At 55.2% G+C, this 21,737-nt stretch overlaps 1 protein-coding gene across 3 annotated transcripts in view; it reads right to left on the bottom strand.

The window, feature by feature from the left end:
• Nucleotides 1–2,299: 2,299 nt before the first annotated feature.
• Nucleotides 2,300–21,737, bottom strand: part of ATP2A3 (ATPase sarcoplasmic/endoplasmic reticulum Ca2+ transporting 3) — a 34,065-nt gene continuing 14,627 nt past the window's right edge. The window contains exons 9-22 of one of the 3 annotated variants that reach the window (XM_066363437.1): nt 20,028–20,116; nt 19,763–19,865; nt 18,414–18,545; nt 17,898–18,023; nt 16,563–16,781; nt 16,115–16,450; nt 13,137–13,357; nt 11,921–12,123; nt 11,286–11,371; nt 7,119–7,252; nt 6,470–6,587; nt 5,799–5,909; nt 5,529–5,623; nt 2,300–2,479 (exon numbers count right to left, since the gene is read on the bottom strand). In XM_066363437.1, the coding sequence (XP_066219534.1) occupies nt 2,416–2,479; nt 5,529–5,623; nt 5,799–5,909; nt 6,470–6,587; nt 7,119–7,252; nt 11,286–11,371; nt 11,921–12,123; nt 13,137–13,357; nt 16,115–16,450; nt 16,563–16,781; nt 17,898–18,023; nt 18,414–18,545; nt 19,763–19,865; nt 20,028–20,116 (2,037 nt within the window). In that variant the 3' untranslated portion in view covers nt 2,300–2,415. Of the gene's footprint in view, nt 2,480–5,528; nt 5,624–5,791; nt 5,910–6,469; nt 6,588–7,118; nt 7,253–11,285; nt 11,372–11,920; nt 12,124–13,136; nt 13,358–16,114; nt 16,451–16,562; nt 16,782–17,897; nt 18,024–18,413; nt 18,546–19,762; nt 19,866–20,027; nt 20,117–21,737 lie in introns of all 3 variants that reach the window. The other 2 variants (XM_066363435.1, XM_066363436.1) reach the window with 2 other exon arrangements.

Genomic DNA, 21,737 nt, shown 5'->3' with positions numbered 1-21,737 from the left:
GGAGATGAGGTTGAAAAAGGCTTTGTGATCTCAGAGGTCTTCTAGATGGACCTTGTAGAAGGGAGAATCCTGCTGCCCACCCTTGGCTCTATGCCCCCGATCTTGCCCCGTCATCCCAACTAAACCCTGGCAGTTCCTAAAGGCAGGCCCTGTCTTCTCAGCTCCAGCTGGCTTCATGGATGTGTGACCCATGCAGTCACACAGGAGCCTGTATTCAGAAAGGCTCAGTGCTTGGTTTAAGGCTCTGCTGTCATTGTTATGAAATTCTTAATTTTTGAACAAGGGTCTCAATATTTTCATTTTACAGAGTCCTACAAAAGTATGTAGTCAATCCTGCTGCTGGCTGTGTGGGCAGCGCCTGCGTTGAAAAGATGCGGAAACTTCTACAGTGAGTCTGCCCTCTAGAGGGTAACAAGGGGACGTGAGAACATGGCTATTCCCTCCCCAGAGACCCTCCTCCCAGGGGGCAGGGCCACCTGGGTGACTCAGAAGTTGATCTCAAGCAACCTGGCAAAGGCCCCCCAGACAGTGTAAACCAAGAGAGAAGCCTTGGAGACGTACATTTGAGCTGGGCTTAGAGGGCAGGTAGTGGGTGGCATCCTGGGGTTCGAGAGGAAGGAAACAGAGCAAGACTCGGAGACACAACCTACAGAACAGCCAAGGCTGGGCCCTCTGTGCAGCACAGGAGCCCCTGCTGGTCAGGCTCCTGGCCCAGCCCTGCCTTGGGCCAAGCTTTGAACCCCTCCCAGCCTCAGCTTTCTCAGTGGTGACGTGTAAAGTTAAATTTATGTAAAGGTTGTGAACACGTGCACAGTCAAGTGCTGCTCCTGGGAGGAGCAGGCAGTGCTGCCTCTTCCGTCCGGTGTGCCTTGGGAGGTCAGTGCCTCTCCTGCGCCCGGTTTCAGAGGACGACAAGGATCCCTGGCTGGCGATGTGGGAGCCCCAGACGTCTGCTCAGGTTTCCCGGGGTGGGGAGTGGGTCCCGCGGAACCCCAGGTAGATACCCAGAGGGCAGATGGTGGGGCCACCTTCCAGGAACACAGACGCTGACGGTCCTCCGGTGCCCCAGGCACTCAACCTTTATTTCTCTACCAAACTGCAGGCTAGCAGGTGGGAACAGGGTCCTGTCCCCTCCTGCTCCCACTGGGGTCTCCCACCCCTCCCCCCCCAGCAGGAAAGAAGCAGAGAAAGTGCGCTGGCACCAGGAGACCGGCCCAACTCCGCTTCTCTCCACCCCTCCAGAACCCGATGGGGTGGGGGTGGCGCTGCAGAACCTGCAGCCCACCTGTCTGCAAGGCAGGCTGAGGACCAGGACAGCAATGTGAGTCTTGATTTACATATAAAATAATCACTTTGTACACTCTGTAGGAAGGGAGAGGACACAGTCATTTACTCACTGCTTTCTTCTACAACTAAATTTTGTCAAAGGGGCAAAAGCCGAGTTAAAAGATCATTTCTGTCCATCAAACGCTTTTCCTCTTGTTTGACACACTCCACATGGACATGGGTTCCTCCGGCAAGAAAAGGGAGGGAGAGGAAGTGCCCTTTCGTAACTAGCCATTCTGCGTGACACCCTTTCAAGCTCAGTGTGTGGGGTTGGGGCAAAGAGTGAGGCTAAGTCCAGGGATTTAGAATCACTCCGCCGTGCAGACCATGAGATGGTCAAGCACAGGGCTGGGGTGGTAGGCTACAGTTGTCAGGAACCCAAGAATGTCGGGGGTTTCAACTGCCAGGGATGTGGAGGGCAAACCCGGCCCCTCTTGGTAGACTAGGTAGACAGAGAGGGCGTCTGTCGTTGGCTTAAGACAAAACCTGAGTCCAGGAGTGAGCCAAGCAGAGGCAGTGAGGCTGCTATCTCCCAGGAAAGGGGGTCCTTGCCTAGCCTCCTTCCCCCAATCCTGTCTCTCTCTGACCCTTCAGCTCCTTGTACATATAAACAGAAAGAGGCTTAAGCCCTCATGACCCGACTTTGTGGAAGCAAAACAGAGTGCATGGCGGGGTTGCCTGCTGTTGCTGTGCACAGCTGGGCCCAGATGTCCCCCCCTTTCACTCCCAGCTGACCAGGTCCCAAACCAGGCAGTAAGCAAGAGGTCACAGCTGGACAGACTCGCCTCCAGGAGTCCCCTTTTAGTACAGAGATGCCTGTCACCAAGGAAATGCCCAGCCTCCAAGCAAGGGGGAGCAGGCTCCAGAGAGTGCTTGTGGATGTGGGGGAGGGGCAGGGCTCTGCATCTCTGGATGGGCTTCTGGGCAGGCCTCTCCCAGGCCAGAGCTTCGGAGGCCAGCTTCCCAGGAGAGTCCCAGGCAAGTGGAACTGGCCTGGGGGTGGCCATCCCAGCCTCAGAGGGCTCAGCAAGCAAGCAGGCCAGTGCGGTGGCGGGCAGGGCAGGGCGCAGGGCGAATGCTGGGGCACCGTCAGGCTGAGGTACACGCTGGAGACTCCACTGGACTCCCAGCACTCACTTGTGGTCCTTTTCTTCTGGAAGAGAACCCGGGGAATGTGTTAACGTGTATGATGAGCGCACACTTCCAGGTTGGCTCCTTCTGGCCTTTCCATCCTCCATTTCTCCCACGACAGCGCCACCCTCCCACGGCATCCCGCCGTGGACCCCCAGTGGACCCCCAGCCCCTCTGCATCTGCCGAGTTGCCGCCCTGCATATCATACCCGGTTGCTGCCCAAACACATTCCCCCGGTGTCCCCCGACCCCCTGCACTCCGTGTTCCATCAACCCCCAGCCCATCCCAATGCATCGTGTCTTCTTGTATTTATTATTTATTTATTTATTTATTTATTTATTGACAGAGAGAGAGTCAGAGAGAGGAATAGACAGGGACAGACAGAAAGGAATGCAGAGATGAGAAGCATCAATCATTAGTTTTTCGTTGCGCGTTGCAACACCTTAGTTGTTCATTGATTGCTTTCTCATATGTGCCTTGACCGCGGGCCTTCAGCAGACCGAGTAACCCCTTGCTCAAGCCAGTGACCTTGGGCTCAAGTTGGTGACCTCGGGGTCTCAAACCTGGGTCTTCTGCATCCCAGTCCGACGCTCTATCCACTAAGCCACTGCCTGGTCAGGCTCTTCTTGTTTTTACTATTAAGAACCACATCCCGCACCATGAAATCTAGACACCATGGCATCCCTGATGCCTCCACTATCCCATATACCCAGGCCTGCTGATTTTACCACCTACATCTCATGAGCTCATCTCTCCCAGCTGCCCCCAGGCCTCATGGCCTCCCAGCCCTGGCCTTAGCCTCCATTTTACCTCACCATCACCCTCCTGCCCCTGGCATCACGCTACAAATGCAGCTCATCAGTCCCTTGGATGGTTCCCCACTGGACTCAGAATAAAGTGCAAGCCGCCTCCCAGGCCTGTCCACACTCAGCCTGTCCACGCTTCCCCTCCCCTCAGCCCGGCCCAGCCCGCAGGCCTCTGCCTGACAGCTGCTCAGTCACACCTGGGGAGAGCCAGAGGGCGGGGTGAGAGGACCCCCTCAACGCCCTGGGGTTGACCCAGGATCCACAACTCTCCCCAGGACACATCCCTCATAAATCACGGGGAAGCCATGAGCATCAGGCCTCAGCAGAACTTCCCTAAAAGGCCACCAGACTGTCTTGGGAACGTAACAGGGTCCCCTCTCTCACCCCCGCGCCGTCTGGCTTGAGGAGGCCCCAGGGACTGCAGCTGCACAGTGCAGAGCTGTCAGGGCTTCCAGCGACAGCAGGGCACCACCCTTTAAAGCCAAACCTCTCCAGGACCAAGGTCAACATCCCAGGTTAATGGTGGAGGTGGAGCTGTTTCCTGGGACCAGCTCCCCCTGGGCTGGGACTCAGTGTCTCCTCCCCGGACCAGCTCAGTGTAGCTCAGCAGCCTCCCTGCCTTTAGTCTCAACCCATCCCGTCCACCCTCCATGGTCACCCCAGCCCTTCCTGTGCTTCTACCCTCTGTGGCTCACACTGCCCTGAGGATAATGTCCAGAGTCCCTATCTTGGTATTTGAGGCCTTGCCCCACCTCTGATCACACCTCTCCACCCCGCACTCCAAGCCCCAGCCCCACTAGAGATGCCAAGCCACGCTCACCTGTCCCTCTTCCACTGGGCTCCATGCTCCCTTCTCAAACCCCCATCAAACCCCACCTTTTAGAGGACCCACCGCAACCCTGCCCCAGCCCTCCCCGCCAGCGAGGGGCTCCTCCGCCTCCGCCTGGGCCCACTGTCCCGCAGACAGTGCTAGGACAAGCCAGGTAGCCAAGCCAGTGCCCTTGCCCAGGACACAGACTTTCCCTACTGGCCAAGGAAGTTTCTCACTATTAAGTTTTCTGAAGAAAATGTGCCGAGCCCCTTTGGCAGCTGTGGCAGCTTGGGAAGGCTTTTGAGGACAAGAGAGCTGCCGGACCTAGCCACATCCCAGGAGGCTGGCCTCCCAGCTGAATCAGTGTGGTTACAGTGGGCCAGAGACTTACCCGGGAGACCACCCTTGAGCCCTGGCCAGAGCCGGGATGCCTCGGGCTCCGTGGGTGGAGCTGCAGACCTATTTCCCTCTCTTCACCTCCCCAGGGGTGTCCACAGAGGGTGGGCCAGAAAGAACCACTCGAGGGCTAGAATGCCTTGTTCGGCTCCCCCTGCCCCACCCGCAGGCGCCAGCAAGCCTTGCTTCAGCTGAGCACCAACTCCACCCACCTGTGCTCCCCCAGCCCCAACATGCTAGGTCACCCTTTGGACAGAACTGTGGTGGGCCTGCTCCAGAGAGAGAGGGAGAGAGGGAGAGAGAGAGGGAGAGAGAGAGGGAGAGAGGGAGAGAGAGAGGGAGAGAGAGAGGGAGAGAGAGAGGGAGAGAGAGAGACACACACACACACACACACAACTTGTTTCAGTTTTTTAAATAAAATTAAATAAAATACTTGCAGCACCCAGGAGGGCTGGCCAGCGTGGGAGATGGGGGCCAACTGCATGCCTGGTCCCCGTGGAATGACAGGCACAGGGTTTATTTATAGCTCTCCCAGGCACCCTCCCCTGGGGCCGGAGACATTCCTGCCAGAGGTGGCTCTCAGGGACCCAGCGCCCCAGGGCAGGCCGGGCCACTGCTGCCTCTAACCCAGACGCTGAAGCAGTCTGGCCAAGGGGCTACTTCCTTGGCGCCAACTCCCAGGAGCGAGGAATTTCTCGGCCCTGCTTCCTCCCTCTCCGTGCTGCTCTAACTGTGAGCATCTTTCTCACCCGCTCTGAGACCCTCTGGCAGAAGCAGGCAGACGGACACCATGCCCCAGACTACTCCTCTACATGCCGCCCCCATCCCTCTCCGGGCTGCTCTGACTGTGAGCATCTTTCTCACCCGCTCTGAGACCCTCTGGCAGAAGCAGGCAGACGAACACCATGCCCCAGACCGCTCCTCTACATGCCGCCCCCATCCCAGCCCCCGCCATTCTGTCTTCCATTCCTGAAGTAAGGCAGACCTAGAACTGTGAATTCAGAAACAGGATAATTCCACCTTTACCCATCCACAAGGTGGCACCAAAGAGGCCAACCCAGTGTCGTCTGGGGTCTGGGAGGTCAGTGGCCGCCCATTCCATACCTGAGAGACTGTCCCGGGTGGCAGCAGTGAGGTGAGCGAGGCAGCAGCCTGAGCAGTGCTCACCTGGCTGCCCAGTGAACCCAGGGCCCACCCCCTGCAGACGCCTCGGAGCCCCTTCGTGTCCTTCACCTGGTGAGTCAGGAGCACCCCCCATCTGCTCACTGCAGCCAGCTGGCAGATAAAGGCGGGTGGGAGGGGCTGAAGCCTGTCACTCACCATCTACGTGGTTCCGGGACAGGTACTTGAGGGCCTCGTCCAGCAGGATGACGGGCAGAGATATCTGGAGCACCACCACCCATTGGCGCCCGCTCAGTGGGGTCACCTGGAAAATGAGCTGCAGGGGGACGTGTGGTTAAAGGAAGGACTGTCCCCCGCCCCTGCCATCCACCTGCTTCATCCACCCAGGCAGGCTGCAAAGGACTCTTCCTGAGTGCATCCAAGACGCCCCTTACGGTTCCCCCTCCAGATCTCTGTTGACTCACTTCCTCCGCCTGAAGTGCCCTCCCCAGTCCTCACCCACAGGACAAAGGCCCATGGGTCCCATAGGGCAGTGGGAGGGATTCTGCACCAGGAAAGAACGGAGGTCATCTTTCCTCCTGACCCAGCCTTGGGAGATTCCCCACCTCCTCTGTTCCCCAAGAAATCTGGGGGCTCCTGAAAGTGGGGGACACACATGGAGGATGGTCCAAGCACAGGCTTCATTCAGTGAACATCTCACACCTCCCTCTTCTCTGTCCTCCAGGTGCTCCCGTCACAAAGGGGCTCAGGACGGCCCAGCCACCAGCCCTGGCTGCCTGTCAGAGGACTGGGACCTGGTCACCCTGGAGCTGGAGCAGGGCAGGGCAGGGCAGGGCAGGGCAGGGCAGGGCAGGGCAGGGCAGGGCCCGGACTCACGGGCAGGGGCGGCACGAGCAGGATAAAGAAGTGCAAGGCCATGGACACGGTCACCGCCGCCAGCAGCCAGGGGTTCAGCCAGGGTGGCATCCGCAGCAGCGACTGGTTCTCTGAGACACTGCCCAGGGTACAGGGCACTCACTTTGGGCCAGGCCGCAGGCCGCCCCACTGTAGGTCGTAGATGCCCCGTGTGGAGGTGCAGGGCGTAGCCTGAGCCTCAGCATGTCCCTGATCGGGCCTAAGGACTGGAGCACTTCTGGGAGGTCAGGGCAGTAGAGGTGTGTCACGGCTGCCTGCTCAGCCCCCAGTGGCCTGGCCCCTCTCTCCATCTCTCAAACCCAATCCTGGCCCCTCTATTTCTTCAGACCTCTTTGTCTTCTGGGTCCCAGTTCTGGCCCTCATTGACACTTAGAACCCTTTATCTTCAGACCCTTTATCTTCAGACCCAGTCCTGGACACCCTGACCCTCAGACCCCAATCCTGAAGTCCCTGACTCTCAACCCCCAATCTTGGACACCCTAACTCTCATAGAGCAATACCAGACACCTCTGACCCCAATCCTGGGCCCCAGCTGACCCTTAGCTCCCTACTCTGAAGCCTCAGGCCCCATGCCCTCACCCCCAGCGCCAGGCCCCGCAGCCCGGCTCACCTGTTGAGAGCGTTGCACATCTCGATGGTCACCAGCACAGACAAGGCCATGGTCGTGGGGAAGCGGGACTCGAAAACTTCGCAGTCAATGCCGGCAAAGAGCGGGTTGTCTTCAGAGCACTTCAGGAAGTTCCTCTGAGGGCACGGTGGTGGGGGCAGGCGGGGCAGGGAGAACAGCGGTCAGGGAAGGCGCTGGTGTGCGGGAAGAAGGAAGCCTCTCCACCCGCGGCCCACACTGAGGACTCAGGACCAGCAGTGAGCAGCACGCCGCACGGGGTGGGTTGAGGGAAGGGCGCTCAGCCCAGATGGGGGCAGATGGACAGCACCGTGCCGGGGAGAAGGGCAGACCGTTCTGGGGCAGGGGGACAGTGGGACGGAGAGAGCAGGGCATTAGGCTGGGGAGTACAGCAGGGGGCCCTGGAGTCAGGGGGCGGGGCCGGGCTCTTCCTGGAGTGGGAGTAGTGACTGAGAACACTGAATAAACAAACACATAGGAAAACCAGTCGGTAAAACCATGCTTGCATAGAGTTCTCCTCTGGTGGGTAGAAGGGCAGGGCTACACGTGCCCTGTTCAGCACTATTAAGATGGATTCCATTCACGCCTCCTTCCATGTACGCCACTGACACTGGGCTCTGCCAGACCTGCCCTTTGCTTCGGACATGACTAATGAACTGCCAGGCACGGTCTCACTATCCCGCTTCTATCTAATCAACAAGAAGCTCTCAGGGTTGATAAGGAAGTGGCCCTCACCCCTGCAGCCTCGGGGGAGTTTTCTTCCCGCCCGTCAGCCTGGCTCACAGGATCGGGGTGATAAGATGCTGGACTGAGGCCGGGCCTGAGGACTGGGCTTATTCTCTTGCACATCACAGGGCACAGGCGAACATGTGTAACCATTAAACAGCTCCTTTGTCCCGGACCATAAATTTGTCCTCTGGAGACTCCTCTGAACTCAAGAGGTCTTCTAAGCTAAGGGGTTGAGAAACTGGGCCACATGCTGTGAAAATAACCCTCAAAGAGAAACCTGTGAAATGACTGGAAGTCTGACCTCCATGTTCCCACACTGCAGAACTGCGGGGGAGGGGACTCTATCAGCCAGAAAGGGCCACTGACACTGTCCTCTTCTCTTTCATGCAGGATATGAAAAATTATAAACAACTATGGCTTGGCTAGATTTCTTATTTTAATAAAAAGATGGAGAGTCTTAGTTAAATCAACAGCAAGATTTTCTCCAAAAAGCAAGCTCCAGGGTTTTGGACAAGTACATGTTTTTATTTGGTGCTGATCATAAACTTTGAACCCACCCCATGGCCAGGAAAACCAAGTGCTCTGCCCAGTTGGGCCCTCCCAGACTGTAGTGGCCTATGCATACACGCGCGCACACATGCAACGCACTCCTCCCACCTGGGCACGTGCACACTCAGATCCTTATGCACATGTGCACAAGGGAGAAATTTCAACAGGATCCTATCAAGATGTTTCCATAGATCTGTTGCTCTTGTCATAAATACCCTGCCCAGTTTAGACCTTCTGGGTTTCACCAGTGAGCACCTGCCGTGCATGCATGATACTCAGGTCATAGGTCACAGTGAGGCCTCCTAAATTGTTAATTATGAGGTGCTCAGGGTGGGAACTCTGTCTAACAGGTCCGCTGGGAGCCCCTGTGGAAGTGGGGGCCTGTTTTGTTGGGGGGAAGCCACTGCTCTGCCTACTCCTTTCCTGTGCCTCCCTGGCTATTTCCCATTTACCTTATCCTGCAAAGCCCTTCTGGATTAAGTGTATAACTTAACACTTACACAGCTCTTGCTATGTGCTGTGTTGGTCTAATCACTTTACAGGTACTTAGTTAATCCTTTCAATAGCTCTGTGAGATAGGGACCATTATCCATAGCAGGGGTCCCCAAACTACGGCCAGCGGGCCACATGCGGCCCCCTGAGGCCATTTATCCGGCCCCCACTGCACTTCCAGAAGGGGCACCTCTTTCATTGGTGGTCAGTGAGAGGAGCATAGTTCCCATTGAAATATTGGTCAGTTTATTGATTTAAATTTACTTGTTCTTTATTTTAAATATTGTATTTGTTCCTGTTTTGTTTTTTTACTTTAAAATAAGATATGTGCAGTGTGCATAGGAATTTGTTCATAGTTTTTTTTTTATAGTCCGGCCCTCCAACGGTCTGAGGGACAGTGAACTGGCCCCCTGTGTAAAAAGTTTGGGGACCCCTGATCCATAGCCTGTGCAAAGTCACAAAAGCTAGCATGTGATAGAACTAGGCTGGGAACCTGGGCCGGCTCCAGACTCCATGTTCTGTGCTCTGAACCGCTCTGCTGCCTTTTAGCAGCTTAGTCCAGGAACCATGGGGCTCTGGGCTCCTCTCCAGAAACTCCAACTAGAGCTGAAAGTTCTACCTTAGGTCTAACCCTTGATCACCTCTGAGTCCCACAGCCACCTGCCTTTTCTCTGATCAAGCACTTGTCACCTTGAATTGAGACTGCCCATTTCCACGGCTCTCCCTCGCCAGATTATCACTCTTTGCAGAGACGATGCCTGCTCAGTCACTGCCACAGCCCTAGTAATCTGTGCCTGGCACAGAGTTGGTGCCTAACAGCCATTACTTGACCAACTGGATAAATGAGAAATGGGATGACCAGAGGACTGCTGGGAAGGTAGCACTAAGGGGACTGGAGACTGTAGTGTATGCCGAGCATGACCACCAGGTGTCTGGTTTGGGTGACAGGTATGCAGTGAAACTGAGATACAGACGGAGGAGATTATTTAGTAGAAAGGTGATAGATTTGATTTTGGACTTGGTGAGTGTTACAGGTCTGGGGCTATCCCAGAGGTGATAGCCAGCAGGATATATCAGGGTGGGGTCAGAAGATTGGGGGGTGGGGCTTGGTCCTTGAACATTTGAGATCTGCAGTTTGAAGGATGGTAATAAAGACAGGGTGGACCTGACTGGTGATGGCGCAGTGGATGGAGCATCGAACTGGAACACTGAGGTCCCAGGTTCAAAACCCCCCGGTCGCTGGCTTGAGAGCGGGCTCAGCCAGCTTGAGTGTAGGTTCACCAGCTTGAGCGCGGGGTTGCTGGCTTGGGCATGGGATCATCAGTATGATCCCAAGGTTGCTGGCTTGAGCCCACAGAATGCTGGCCTAAAGCCCAAGATTACTGGCTTGAGCAAGGGGTCACTGGCCCACAACTAGCTTTGCTAGAATGCCAGGAAAGCTCTTGTAAGCAAAGGAGATACACTGGCTGCTCAGTCAGAGGGACAGACTGACAGAGCTGAGGGTCTCCTTGCTTGCTTCCAGAGCTGTGCTGAGCTACGGCAGCCCCATGAAGGGTATCTGTCAGCCAACAGACTTCAAGAGATCAGTGGTCCCTTCCCCGAGAAGCATGTTAGTTATGGGGGGGGGGGCTGGCAGATTCCTGATTTCCTCAGTTTGACCCTCTGCCTGAAGTTCCATTATTGAGGGGCTCATATTTCTGAGCCTTCAATGTTTCGGCGTTTCCTCAATAAAGGTAAGACATTTGTGGGCAGTTATGCCCCTTGAGTCACACCCCCAACCCCAACTAAATGACAGGAAGAGGAGGCAGACTCTTGTCTGGCTTGAGGGTTGGGCTGTTCTTTCTAGTTTTTTCATGGCTTCTTCTTCTTCTTCTCTTCCTTTTTTTTTTTTTATGTGATAGAGACAGACAGAGGGATAGATAGGGACAGACAGACTGGAAGGGAGAGAGAGATGAGAAGTATCAATTCTTTGTTGCGGCACCTTAGTTGTTCACTGATCACTTTCTCATATGTGCCTTGACCAGGGGGCTACAGTAGACCGAGTGACCCCTTGCTCAAGCCAGCGACCTTAGGCTCAAGCTGGTGAGCTTTTGCTCAAACCAGGTAAGCCCACACTCAAGCTGGCGACCTCAGGGTTTCAAACCTGGGTCCTCCGCGTCCCAGTCCGACTCTATCCACTGCGCCACCACCTGGTCAGGCTCCCGTGGCTTCTGAGCTTGGCACTTCAGGTGGCGAATGTCTCTATGTGTGCATGGGGGTGGGGAAAGATAGCCATGGGCCAACCACAGGGTTCTGGACCCCTTTTCCCCGAAACTCCCACTCGGCTGTGAGTTCTACCTCAGAAATAACCCCAGCAAGACTCCTCAGCTGTCCCTTGCTCACCAGCTGGTAGAAGGTGATGTGAGGTCCCTCGGCATCATACAGGAACCACCAGGTGGCAGCAGCCACTGTGGCCAGGCCGACGTACACTGCAGGGGGGGGCAAGAGGAAACCAACTACAGAGGACAACAGTGGTTTTCTGGAATTCAAGTCCCCTCCCTCATAATGCCCTGAATTTCTGTCAGGGAACCACCCTCTCCTTCTCTAGGCTGCGTAGTCTTCAGACACCGACCCTCAGTGCCAGTGGTGGGCGGTGACTGGCGATCAGTGATTGGCTAAGAGATAAACAGGCAATTTGGGCCAATAAGAACAGGCCTGAGACTTCTATCATACAATGGAGGAAGTAGGATAATAGGCTCTTTCTTCTGTTGAATTTGGGATTGTCATAAAGGAGGCAAGAGGTCTGGAGCTGCAACAGCCCTTCCGCCGCCACAAGAAGCATGGAGCTGAGGTGGAGCCAAATATGCCACACTTCTGTCTGAGGCTCCGATCCAGCCATGCCTGAGGCATGCTCTAGCCTTTTCAGTTACTTTTGGCATAAGCCAGGCTGAGTCATCCTGTCTGCGATTTGCAAGCCTAACTGCCACAGGGTCTTAGGAAACTCCCGAAACCTCACTGAGGGCGGGGCCCCCACTTACCTCCAATAGCCAGATACCTAAAGAAGAGCCAGCCACTGATGAGGGCCTCGCGAGGGTTCCGGGGCAGCTTCTCCATGATGTCCAGGTCTGGTGGGTTGAAGCCCAGGGCTGTGGCTGGGAGACCATCTGTCACCAGGTTAACCCAGAGCAGCTGCACAGGGATCAGGGCTTCAGGCAGGCCCAGAATTGCCGTGAGGAAGATGCTGGAACCAGAGTCATAGGCTCTAGCCCCCACAGATGGAGGACCCAGCTCCTGCTCTGCTCCATAGCCTGCCTTGCTCTGCTAGTTCTGATGTGTATATGCAACTCTGCCTCACACCGAGCCACCCCTGCCTCCCCCAGTCCCAGCCCTGGAGCCTGGACATATCTGCTCTTCAGGCCTCTCCTATTTCGGACATAGTCCTCTATTTTATCTTTTTAAAGTAAATTTATTGAGGTGATACTGATTAACATAATTACAAAGGTTTCCGGTATATAATTCTACAACACATTTCTGTTCACTGTATTGTGTTCACCCCCAAGTCAAATTTTCATCCATCACCATTCACTCCTGACACCCTCCTCTTTAGGGGATACACATGTGGGCAGTGCATGCCTAAGCATATACACATTTGTTCACAGACATGAGCAAAGACCTTGAATGGGCCACATAATCTCACAGACACAAGCAAACACCGACACGCTTGCCCCCATGTGCAGAGATGCAGAATTTACATGTGTCCAGGCACATGTGTGTTCACCATTCCCCACAGCCACCTTTCACATATGAACCTAAGCATGTACACAATTATACCCCTACACAAATCCTCTGTGCTTGAACTCACACCCAAAGATGCATCAGAACACACATGCACACACGTACACATACTTCTCACTCAGGTACACACATCATATGTACACTACATGGACACACACAGACACATTACTGCCCAAAGGTGGTCTAATTCTCCCATCTTGTGTGACTCTGAAAGTGGAAAGGTTAGGGCTGGGAACTAAAGGATGACGGGACTTTTTAGTTTCTTATCTCCTTAGGGACTGGGGCACACCAGGGCCTCAAGAAGAACAAGGTGTCCCTGTATTGGACCACCCGAAGTGTGACCCTGCAAGGCCCCAGCCAGGGCATCACAGGTCCCTCCATCCCTGCAGGCCCCTCCCAGGAACAGGCATTTCCCTGGACCTGGCAGAGCTGGTCCAGGGGACTGGGGAGAGGCCTCACCAGACGACCTCACCGACATTGGAGGAGATGAGGTAGCGGATGAACTGCTTCATGTTGCTGTAGATGGCCCGGCCTTCCTCCACCGCAGCCACAATGGAGGCAAAGTTGTCATCTGATAGTACCATCTCTGCTGCTGACTTGGCCACAGCTGTGCCGGAGCCCATGGCAATGCCGATCTCTGCTTTCTTCAGGGCTGGGGCGTCATTCACGCCATCTCCAGTCTGAAGGCCAAGTTAGGTGGGTTCAGACCTGAGGAAGTTCCTTCTACCTCCCCAACTCCTCTCAACTCGGCCTATCACCAAGCTCAGAGGATGTCCCCAAGAAAGCAGACAACTGAACAGAACAGATGGTGAGGTCATGAGCGTAGAAACCGGGCTAGGGATGAGGCTAAACTGAAGGCAAGAAGTGCGAACAAGGACAAAGCTGAGGAGCAGATCAGGTCTAAGGTTGGGGAAGATGGGGAAGTGGGATGGGGATGAGGGCGGGTCAACGATGAGTGCAGGGATGAAATTTAGTTTGGAAGTAGGGCAGAAGATAAAACTGAAGTTAGGGACAAAGTTCAGGTCAAATCAGGAACGAGGTCAAGGTTGTAGCAGAGGTCAAGGACTAGGTAAGTATTGTAGTCAAGGTGAAAGTTGGAGCCAAGATGAAGGTCAGAGCCAAGCCTGGACTCAGGCTCAAGATTAAAGTTAGATTAAGGTAGAAGTCAAGTCAAAGTCAGAGGCCAAATCAAGGCTATGGTCAATATCAGGAGTGATGTTATGGTTGAAGTTGGAGGTTAGTCAAAGTCAAGATTAAAAGCCAGATCAAAGTTGCGGTCACCATAAAGTATTGGGTTAGGAGAAATCAAGATCAATGTCAGGGATCAAGTCAGGGTCCAAGTCAAAACTAGAACCCATATCAGGGTTGGGCTAAAAGTAAAGAATCAGGCCCTGGCTGGTTGGCTCAGCAGTAGAGCGTTGGCCTGGTGTGCGGGGGACCCGGGTTTGATTCCCGGCCAGGGCACATAGGAGAAGCGCCCATTTGCTTCTCCACCCCCCCCCCTTCCTCTCTGTCTCTCTCTTCCCCTCCTGCAGCTAAGGCTCCATTGGAGCAAAGATGGCCTGGGCGCTGGGGACGGCTCCTTGGCCTCTGCCCCAGGCGCTAGAGTGGCTCTGGTCGCGGCAGAGCAATGCCCCAGAGGGGCAGAGCATCGCCCCCTGGTGGGCAGAGCGTCGCCCCTGGTGGGCGTGCCGGGTGGATCCCGGTCGGGCGCATGCGGGAGTCTGTCTGACTGTCTCTCCTCGTTTCCAGCTTCAGAAAAATACAAAAAAAAAGATAAAATAAAATAAATTAAAATAAATAAATAAATAAATAAATAAAAGTAAAGAATCAGATTAAAATGGTTAAAGTCAAGGTCAGGGACCTTCTTTGTGAAGGTCAAAAATAAAGTCAAGAACAAAGTTTTAAGCAATCAAGTCAAGGTTGGTCCCTAGTTCATTATCCAGGTCAAGGCTGAACCACAAGTCAGGATTTAAGTGAAGGCAAAAGCCTGGGTTAGGCTGGAGGTCAATATTAATAATGGCCAGGTCAGGGGTGAGGTCTAGGTCAAAAGTGGGATCAGCCTGATCAGGCAGTGGTGCAATGGATAGAGCAGCGGCCTAAAACGCTGAGGATCCAGGTTCGAAACTCCAGGATCACCAGCTTGAGCACAGGCTCACCAGCTTGAGCTTGGAGTTGCTGGCTTGAGCATGGGATCATAGACATGACCCCATGGTCACTGGCTTGAGACCAAAGGTTATTGGCTTGAGCAAGGGGTCACTGGCTCAGCTGGAGCTCCCTGGTCAAGGCACATATGAGAAAGCAATCAATGAAAAGCTAAAGTGCCACAATGAAGAATTGATGCTTTTATATCTCTCCCTTCCTGTCTGTCTGTCCCTGTCTGTCTGTAAACAAACAAACAAACAAGTACATAAAATAAATAAAATAAAAAATAAAGTAAGTGTGACCTGTACTGATGTCTACAACTTTGAAATGCATTTAAGAAAAGATGGATTAGGCTCTGGCCAGTTGGCTCAGTGGTAGAGCATCAACAAGGCATATGGAAGTCCCGGGTTCTATTCCGGACAGGGAACACAGGAGAAGTGACCATCTGCCTCTCCTTCCCTCCCTCTCCCCCCTTTCTCTCTCCTCTTCTTGCAGCAAGTGGCTCAACTAATTCAAGCATGTTCGCATCGGGCGCAGAGGATGGCTCCATGGAACCTCTGCTTCAGGCATGGTTGTGAGCACGGCCCCAGATGGGCAGAGCATCAGTCCCAGATGGGGTTGCTGGATATATCCCGGTCCAGGCGCATGCGGGAGTCTGTCTCTCTGTCTCCCCTCCTCTCACTTAAAAAAAGATGGATTAAGGATAGACAGATGGGCCTGACCAGGCGGTGGTGCAGTGGATAGAGCGTCGGACTAGGATGTGGAGGACCCAGGTTTGAGACCCCGAGGTTGCCAGCTTGAGCACAGGCTTATCTCATTTGAACAAGGCTCATCAGCTTGAGCTCAAGGTCGCTGGCTCGAGCAAGGGGTCACTCGGTCTGCTGTAGCCCCCTGGTCAAGGCACATATGAGAAATCAATCCAAGAACAACTAAGGAACCACAACGAAGAATTGATGTTTCTCATCTCCTTCCCTTCCTGTCTGTCTGTCTGTCCCTATCTGTCCCTCTCTCTGACTCTCTCTGTCTCTCCCACAAGAAAAAAAAAAGGGTAAACAGATGGATAGGTATGTGGTAAAGCAAGTACAACAAAATATTTGTAGAATCTAGATGGAGGATATACAGGCAAAATTATTTCAATTTCTTTTTGTGTTTGAGATTTTTGTAACAAAATGTTGAAAAAAACCAAGAATGAAGCAGAGGCAGGTGTTCACGGGTTGCTCTTTCCAAGCCCTGTGGCAAGTGCTCCCCCCGCTCCTCACGACCTCTCCCAGGCTCCCATCTAGTGGCCTCACCATGGCGGTGATCTCGTCAAAGGACTGGAGGTACTCCACGATGCGGGACTTGTGTGCAGGTTCCACACGGGCAAAGCAGCAGGCCTTGCGACAGGCATAGCGCTGCTCCTCAAGGCTGAGGTCATCGAATTCACGGCCTGTGTAGGCCTTGCCTTCCACGTCCTCCGTGTCCTTGAAGATGCCAAGTCGACGGCAGATAGCTACAGCTGTGCCTTTGTTGTCCCCTGTGATCATGACCACACGGATGCCTGCCTGGTGGCAGCGTGCGATGCAGGCAGCCACCTCAGGCCTCGGAGGGTCCAGCATGCCCACGCAGCCCACGAAAGTCAGGTCCGTCTGCAGAGAGGGGGTATATGCAGGTGGGGCCTGGGCTATCCTCAACAGGCTGCCTGCCCAGCTGCTGCGGGCAAATGCACGCTCCAGCTCGGGGGCCCTGCCTGGTACCCACCTCGTACTGTACAAACTTGCTGCAGTCATCCAGCTGCATGTCTTCCTTCCTCGGGGGTGCATCCCGGGTGGCCAGGACCAGGCAGCGCAGCATGTCCGAGCCTGAGCCCCAATCCCGGATCTTGGCTAGGATCTGCTCCCTGGAGGTGGTGTTCAGGGGTACTGTGCGGCTCCCCACTCGGACTGAGCTACAGCGTTCGATCACACTCTCGGGAGCCCCCTGAAGCATGGGGAGAGAGGCAACTCCATCAGTCAGGATCCCCCCAAAACAATTGAGGAAACTGAGGCCCCAGATATAGGAAAGGCCACCCAAGGGGATACACAGCAAGGCAGGGAACAGAATCCATTTTTTGGAAGCTCAGAGTGGGAACAAGTGGGCCCCACTGTGAGAACACCTGAAGAAATTGTGGGTCGGGTCACATCCGCCCAAGGGGGGCACCCTTCCCTGACCAGCCTGTCCTGGGAAGACAGCTGCAGTATTTTAGGGGTGACAGCCCTCCCGCAAGGCCTGCCTGTCTGCCAGCCTGGTGCAGCTGGGATCCCAACTCTGTAGAGGGCTCAGCAGCGGGAGGCAGGCTGGGCCCTGCCTGGGCACCAGAGATAGAGCCATGCTGAGGATGCGGTGGGTGTGGCTCTGGGAAGGTGCCTTGGGGGTGGTAGGCTCCTCAGGGACCTCACCTCACGCCTGATAACAGCCTCTAAACATTCTATCAGTGCCTTCTCTTTCCCCCAAAGGCACTGCTAAGTGTTCAAAGCAGCCCAAGCTCCCCATGCAGAAGCCTTTCATTTCAAAAGGGCCCAAAGCCTCCACTGTAGGGTGAAGTCAGGGCTGTGATTCCTACTTCAGGTGCTGGTGCAACACAGGAGGTGCTGCGGTCAGAGGTCTGGGTGGGGCTAATTCCTTCCCTCTCTGGATGGAACAAAAAGCACCAAACACAGGCACCACCCACCTCTACACCCCCAGTCAAAGGTTAAGGGCTTCTGAAACCTTCTAGCCTGCCCCTGATATTCAGATGGGGAGACTGAACCCCACAGAGGAGGCTGGGTGACCCCAAGGTCCTATGACGAGGCAGTGCCGCTCCTCTCAGAGCTGGGGCTACGGCAAGGGGCAGGCTCAGCTCCTGTCCCTGGCTTTACCTCCACTGAGTCTGGATCCTGCTCCCAGTTCCCCCAGGCAGGCTGAGCACCCTCGTTCTGGATTCACTGCTTTGTCAGTGGGCCTTACACCTCCCTTAGTCTCCCACAGCTGCAGTCTTTGGCTCTAAAGGATTAAAGACCAGGTACCCTCGGGGACCCCAGGTGCGCAGAGGCCCCAGGTCAGTCAGACAGGTCCCACCTTCACAAACATCTTGCTTCCCTGGGCCAGCAGGCCAGTGCGGGTGGGCGTGCAGTACACCGACATAGACTTCCGGTCTCGGGAGAACTCCAGGGTGAACTCCTTTCGCATCAGCTGATTGATTACCTGTGGGGCCCAAGTGGGTCAGGGTGTGAGGGGCAGAGCCAGAGACTCACTGCTTTCTCACCAGCTGCTCAGCCCCAGAACAAGCCTCTTGTTTCCTGTGGGATGATGTCTCTCCTCCCCTGACCCTGGCCTTTGAAGCCCCCATCTTCCTTTCCAGCCCCAGAAATGCCAAAAAGTTATCAATTTCTGACGATGACGTGCACTTCCCAACTCCATCTTTGACCACACCCAGTCTTTTCCTCTCTTTTCTTCCTAGCCAAGTATTACCAGGGTCTGAGGTCTTTCCTCCTCCCAGAGGCCCCCCAAGATTTCATTCTCCTCTCTCCCTTCTCCAGACGCCCCAGCAGGCCCAGCCGCATGACTGTGGCCTAAACCCCCCACCATGCTCACAGCATTGCAGGCGCCAGCTCGCTCCACCCGGGACAGCACTTGCAGGTTGGTGTCAAACACATTCATCTTCTCCACCAGGCAAATCAGGGCTGTCTCTGTGGCCTCTCCCACCTTCTCATACGTGCCCTTGGCCTAGCAGGGCACAGGATGCAGGGAGTGAGAGGTAGGGTGGCCCTCAGAGGGGCTCCCAGCTTCACCTCCCATTCACTCCTTGCCCCCTGGAGCTCCTTCAGAGAGTCACCTGTAACCTCCTTTGCACCAAATCGTAAGCCCTTCCCAGCCCAGCTTACCTAGGGGCTGGGTGGTGCCTGGCACTGGTGTTCACATTCCCTTCCGACCCTCCTTTTTCCAGACACCAATGGCCTTGCACCCTCCCTGCCCTCTGCCACCTCTTTGCTGGCTCCTGCTCAGGCTCCTTCCCCAGTTTCCTTCCTCCTCCTAAGCCCTGCTGCCTGGATCTTGCTCCCACCTTCTCTCCCTGAGGTCTCATGTGCCTCCTGCCGCCACCACTTTTCACGTGTTCATGACTGCCAGTGCCCAGCGGGCCAAGACGTCTCTCCTGAGTTCCATGCCCACCTTCCAATTGCTGCCCATTGATCTCTGTTCTCTGGGGACCTCAGGCTGCCTCTCCTCTCCCTACATTTGCCACTTTGGTGACAGTCCCAGCCAGGAAGCAACCAAAGCAACCCTGACCTCCACCCTCTTTTTCATCCAACCAGTTACCAAGTCCCAGGATTTGGGCTCTAAGTCTCTCTCTGACCCATGCCTTCTCCCATCTTCCTCCGGCCTGGATGACCACACAGGGCTCCCTGGCTGCTGGCTCCCATGTTGCCCTGTCTGATCTGTCCTCCACACAGAAGCCTGAGTGATATTTTCCAATTTAAATCTGACCATATTGCCTCCTTGCTTAAAACGCTTCAGGGGCTATCTCCTAGCCCAGCCTGGCATTGGGCCTGACGTGGTATGGCCAAGTCAGGAACACCCTCCTGCATGCTCCATTCCACGGCTCCAGCCACAGGGAAGAGCAGTCAACGCCTAAATCACATCATGGTTTGCTGGCCTTTTCTGGGCTGTGCCTTCTGTTTTATACACCCACCCTAAGGGTCCTGCCCCTCAAAGCACAGCTGGCCCGTCAGCCCTTATGTTACAGCCCCCACACACACACAGTCCAAGCTCCCCAAGGCAGGGTTCCAAATCCAGTCCAGAAACAGGGAGGGGTGGCAGTGCTTCTGGGGTGTGGTACTCCAGAAGAGCAGGAACCACCAATTCAGGGAGCTTTGAGACTGGGCGAAGAGTCTGTCCTGGGAGCTTGGGCACTAGGAAGATCATCAAAGGGAGTGGGGACCCACCTCGTTGTAGTCCAGTGCGGAGTCGTTGCACAGGGCACAGATGGTCGCCAGCTCCACCAGCCCATCGAACTGCCCGCAGCGTACGGGCTGCTCTCCCTGCAGCCTGAGGAGCCAGGCGGTCAGTACACCGGCCTGGGCCCCGCCCCTGGAATGTGCCCACCTTTTGGCCCCGCCCCCAAGAGGCTTCGCCAATGGACAATTCTCAAAGATTTCCTACGTAGCCCTGCCCACCAGGGAACCCCGCCCACCCTCGCCCACCACTCACACTTGGCCTTCGGGAGCATAGGTGGTGCCAGAGATTGTGAACTCATGCAAACGGCAGGCGTCAGCTTCTGCCTCGGCTACAACGAACATCTGGGGATGGGGAGTAGAAGGGCATGCTGAGGTGGGCCCTCACTACCCTCCTCCCTGGGCAGCCAGTCTGATCCCAAGTTGGGTGCCTGTGGGCCTCCCCCTTAGAGCACCCGCCCTTCCCTCCCCCGAGCGCAGGGAGATGCAGTGTAAGAGTACAGCGTCGGGCTGAGGCGGAACCCCTCTGCTCTGCCCAGGTGTGTCCAGTTAGGACTTGTCCGTTGGCTCTAAACCCCTGAGGGCTGTGTGTGTGTGTGTGTTTAACAGAGGGGGGAGGGGCAGATAGGGACAGACAGGGAGCGAGATGAGAAGCATCAATTCTTCCTTTCGGCACCTTAGTTGTTCATTGATTGCTTTCGCATCTTTGCCTTGACTGGAAGGGCTACAGCAGACCAAGTGACCCCTTGCTCGAGCCAGCGACCTTGGGCTCAAGCTGGTGAGCCTGTGCTCAAGCCAGTGACCTCAGGATTTTGAACCTGGGTCTGCCACGTCGCAGTCCGACGCTCTATCCATTGTGCCACCGTCTGGTCAGGTTAGACTACCCCCCTCCACCCCACCTGAGGGCTTTACAAGACACTTCAATGTTCTGGGGGCAGCTCCGAGCTTGACAGAGGCCTGAACTGGGGCAAGAAGTCTGGGTCCTTGCCCATCATGCAGTGTGACCCTGTAAAGCACCTGAGCCTGTTTCTGTACTGGTAACTTGGGGAGAAGGTGTAATCAGCACCCAGCTGCCCCTCCTTTCCCTTTAAGGGGATGAGATGAGTTCCTGGTCTCCAAGGGTGGAAACCCACACCCTGTCCTGGGCACAGACCCCTCCTGCCCAAAAGTGTCTGCAAACAGTGAGTTCCCGCCCGCCGGCAATGCCTACTGGGTCACCCAGTCCCTACCTGTGCACCTCACAGATGGGAGCTCTCCCCTCCCAGAGCGGCCCGTTTCCTGTGTGTCAGCCAGCTCTGGCAGGGAGACAGTTCTTGCTTCCTAGAAACTTCCTCACTACACATTCCCAAACCAATGGCCAGCCCAACACCCAGCAGGGGCTCAGTAAATGTCCTTGACTTCACACTCTCCTCCCTGCTCCGAGGGGCAGCCCTCCAGTCAGCACGGTCCCTGAGAAGCCCATCATCCAGCACGTAAGATCTCTACAACTTTCCTGTAATGTGCTTTTCATGTCTTTATTTCAGTCAAGGACCACTCTGTTCAAATGAAGTCCTACTAGGGATTTTAGCGAGTCAGGAGCTACAGAACAGTCAAGCTGCTGGTGCTCCCATTCCCTGCCGCAGCCTCTGATGGGCTTTGATAGTGTTTTAAAGTCTCAGATACAGAGCCTGAGTATAAGGCCTGGTGGGCAGATTGTGGGAGCAGGGTTGGGACAGGACCGACAGGGGATCCAGAGACGGGTGGCAAATCCACAACCTTCACCATCCACCCCACCGACCCTTCTGTTCTATGGGCCTGCTTGAGTCTCAGCCAAAATCCATGGAGCATGTGAGCAGCAGGCCCAGGATCTGGGATCAAGTACCAGGGAATGAATAATTCCTGCCCTGGCCCTTCCCAGGTCACTGGAGCTGGTATATCTGATGACAGGCACTGACCACAGAGAGTCACGGTAAAGCAGGGCAGAACC

The sequence above is a fragment of the Saccopteryx leptura genome, chromosome 2, assembly GCF_036850995.1.
Source record: "Saccopteryx leptura isolate mSacLep1 chromosome 2, mSacLep1_pri_phased_curated, whole genome shotgun sequence".
In the NCBI taxonomy this organism is placed as follows: domain Eukaryota; kingdom Metazoa; phylum Chordata; class Mammalia; order Chiroptera; family Emballonuridae; genus Saccopteryx; species Saccopteryx leptura.
This window is presented reverse-complemented; position numbering and strand designations above follow the sequence as displayed.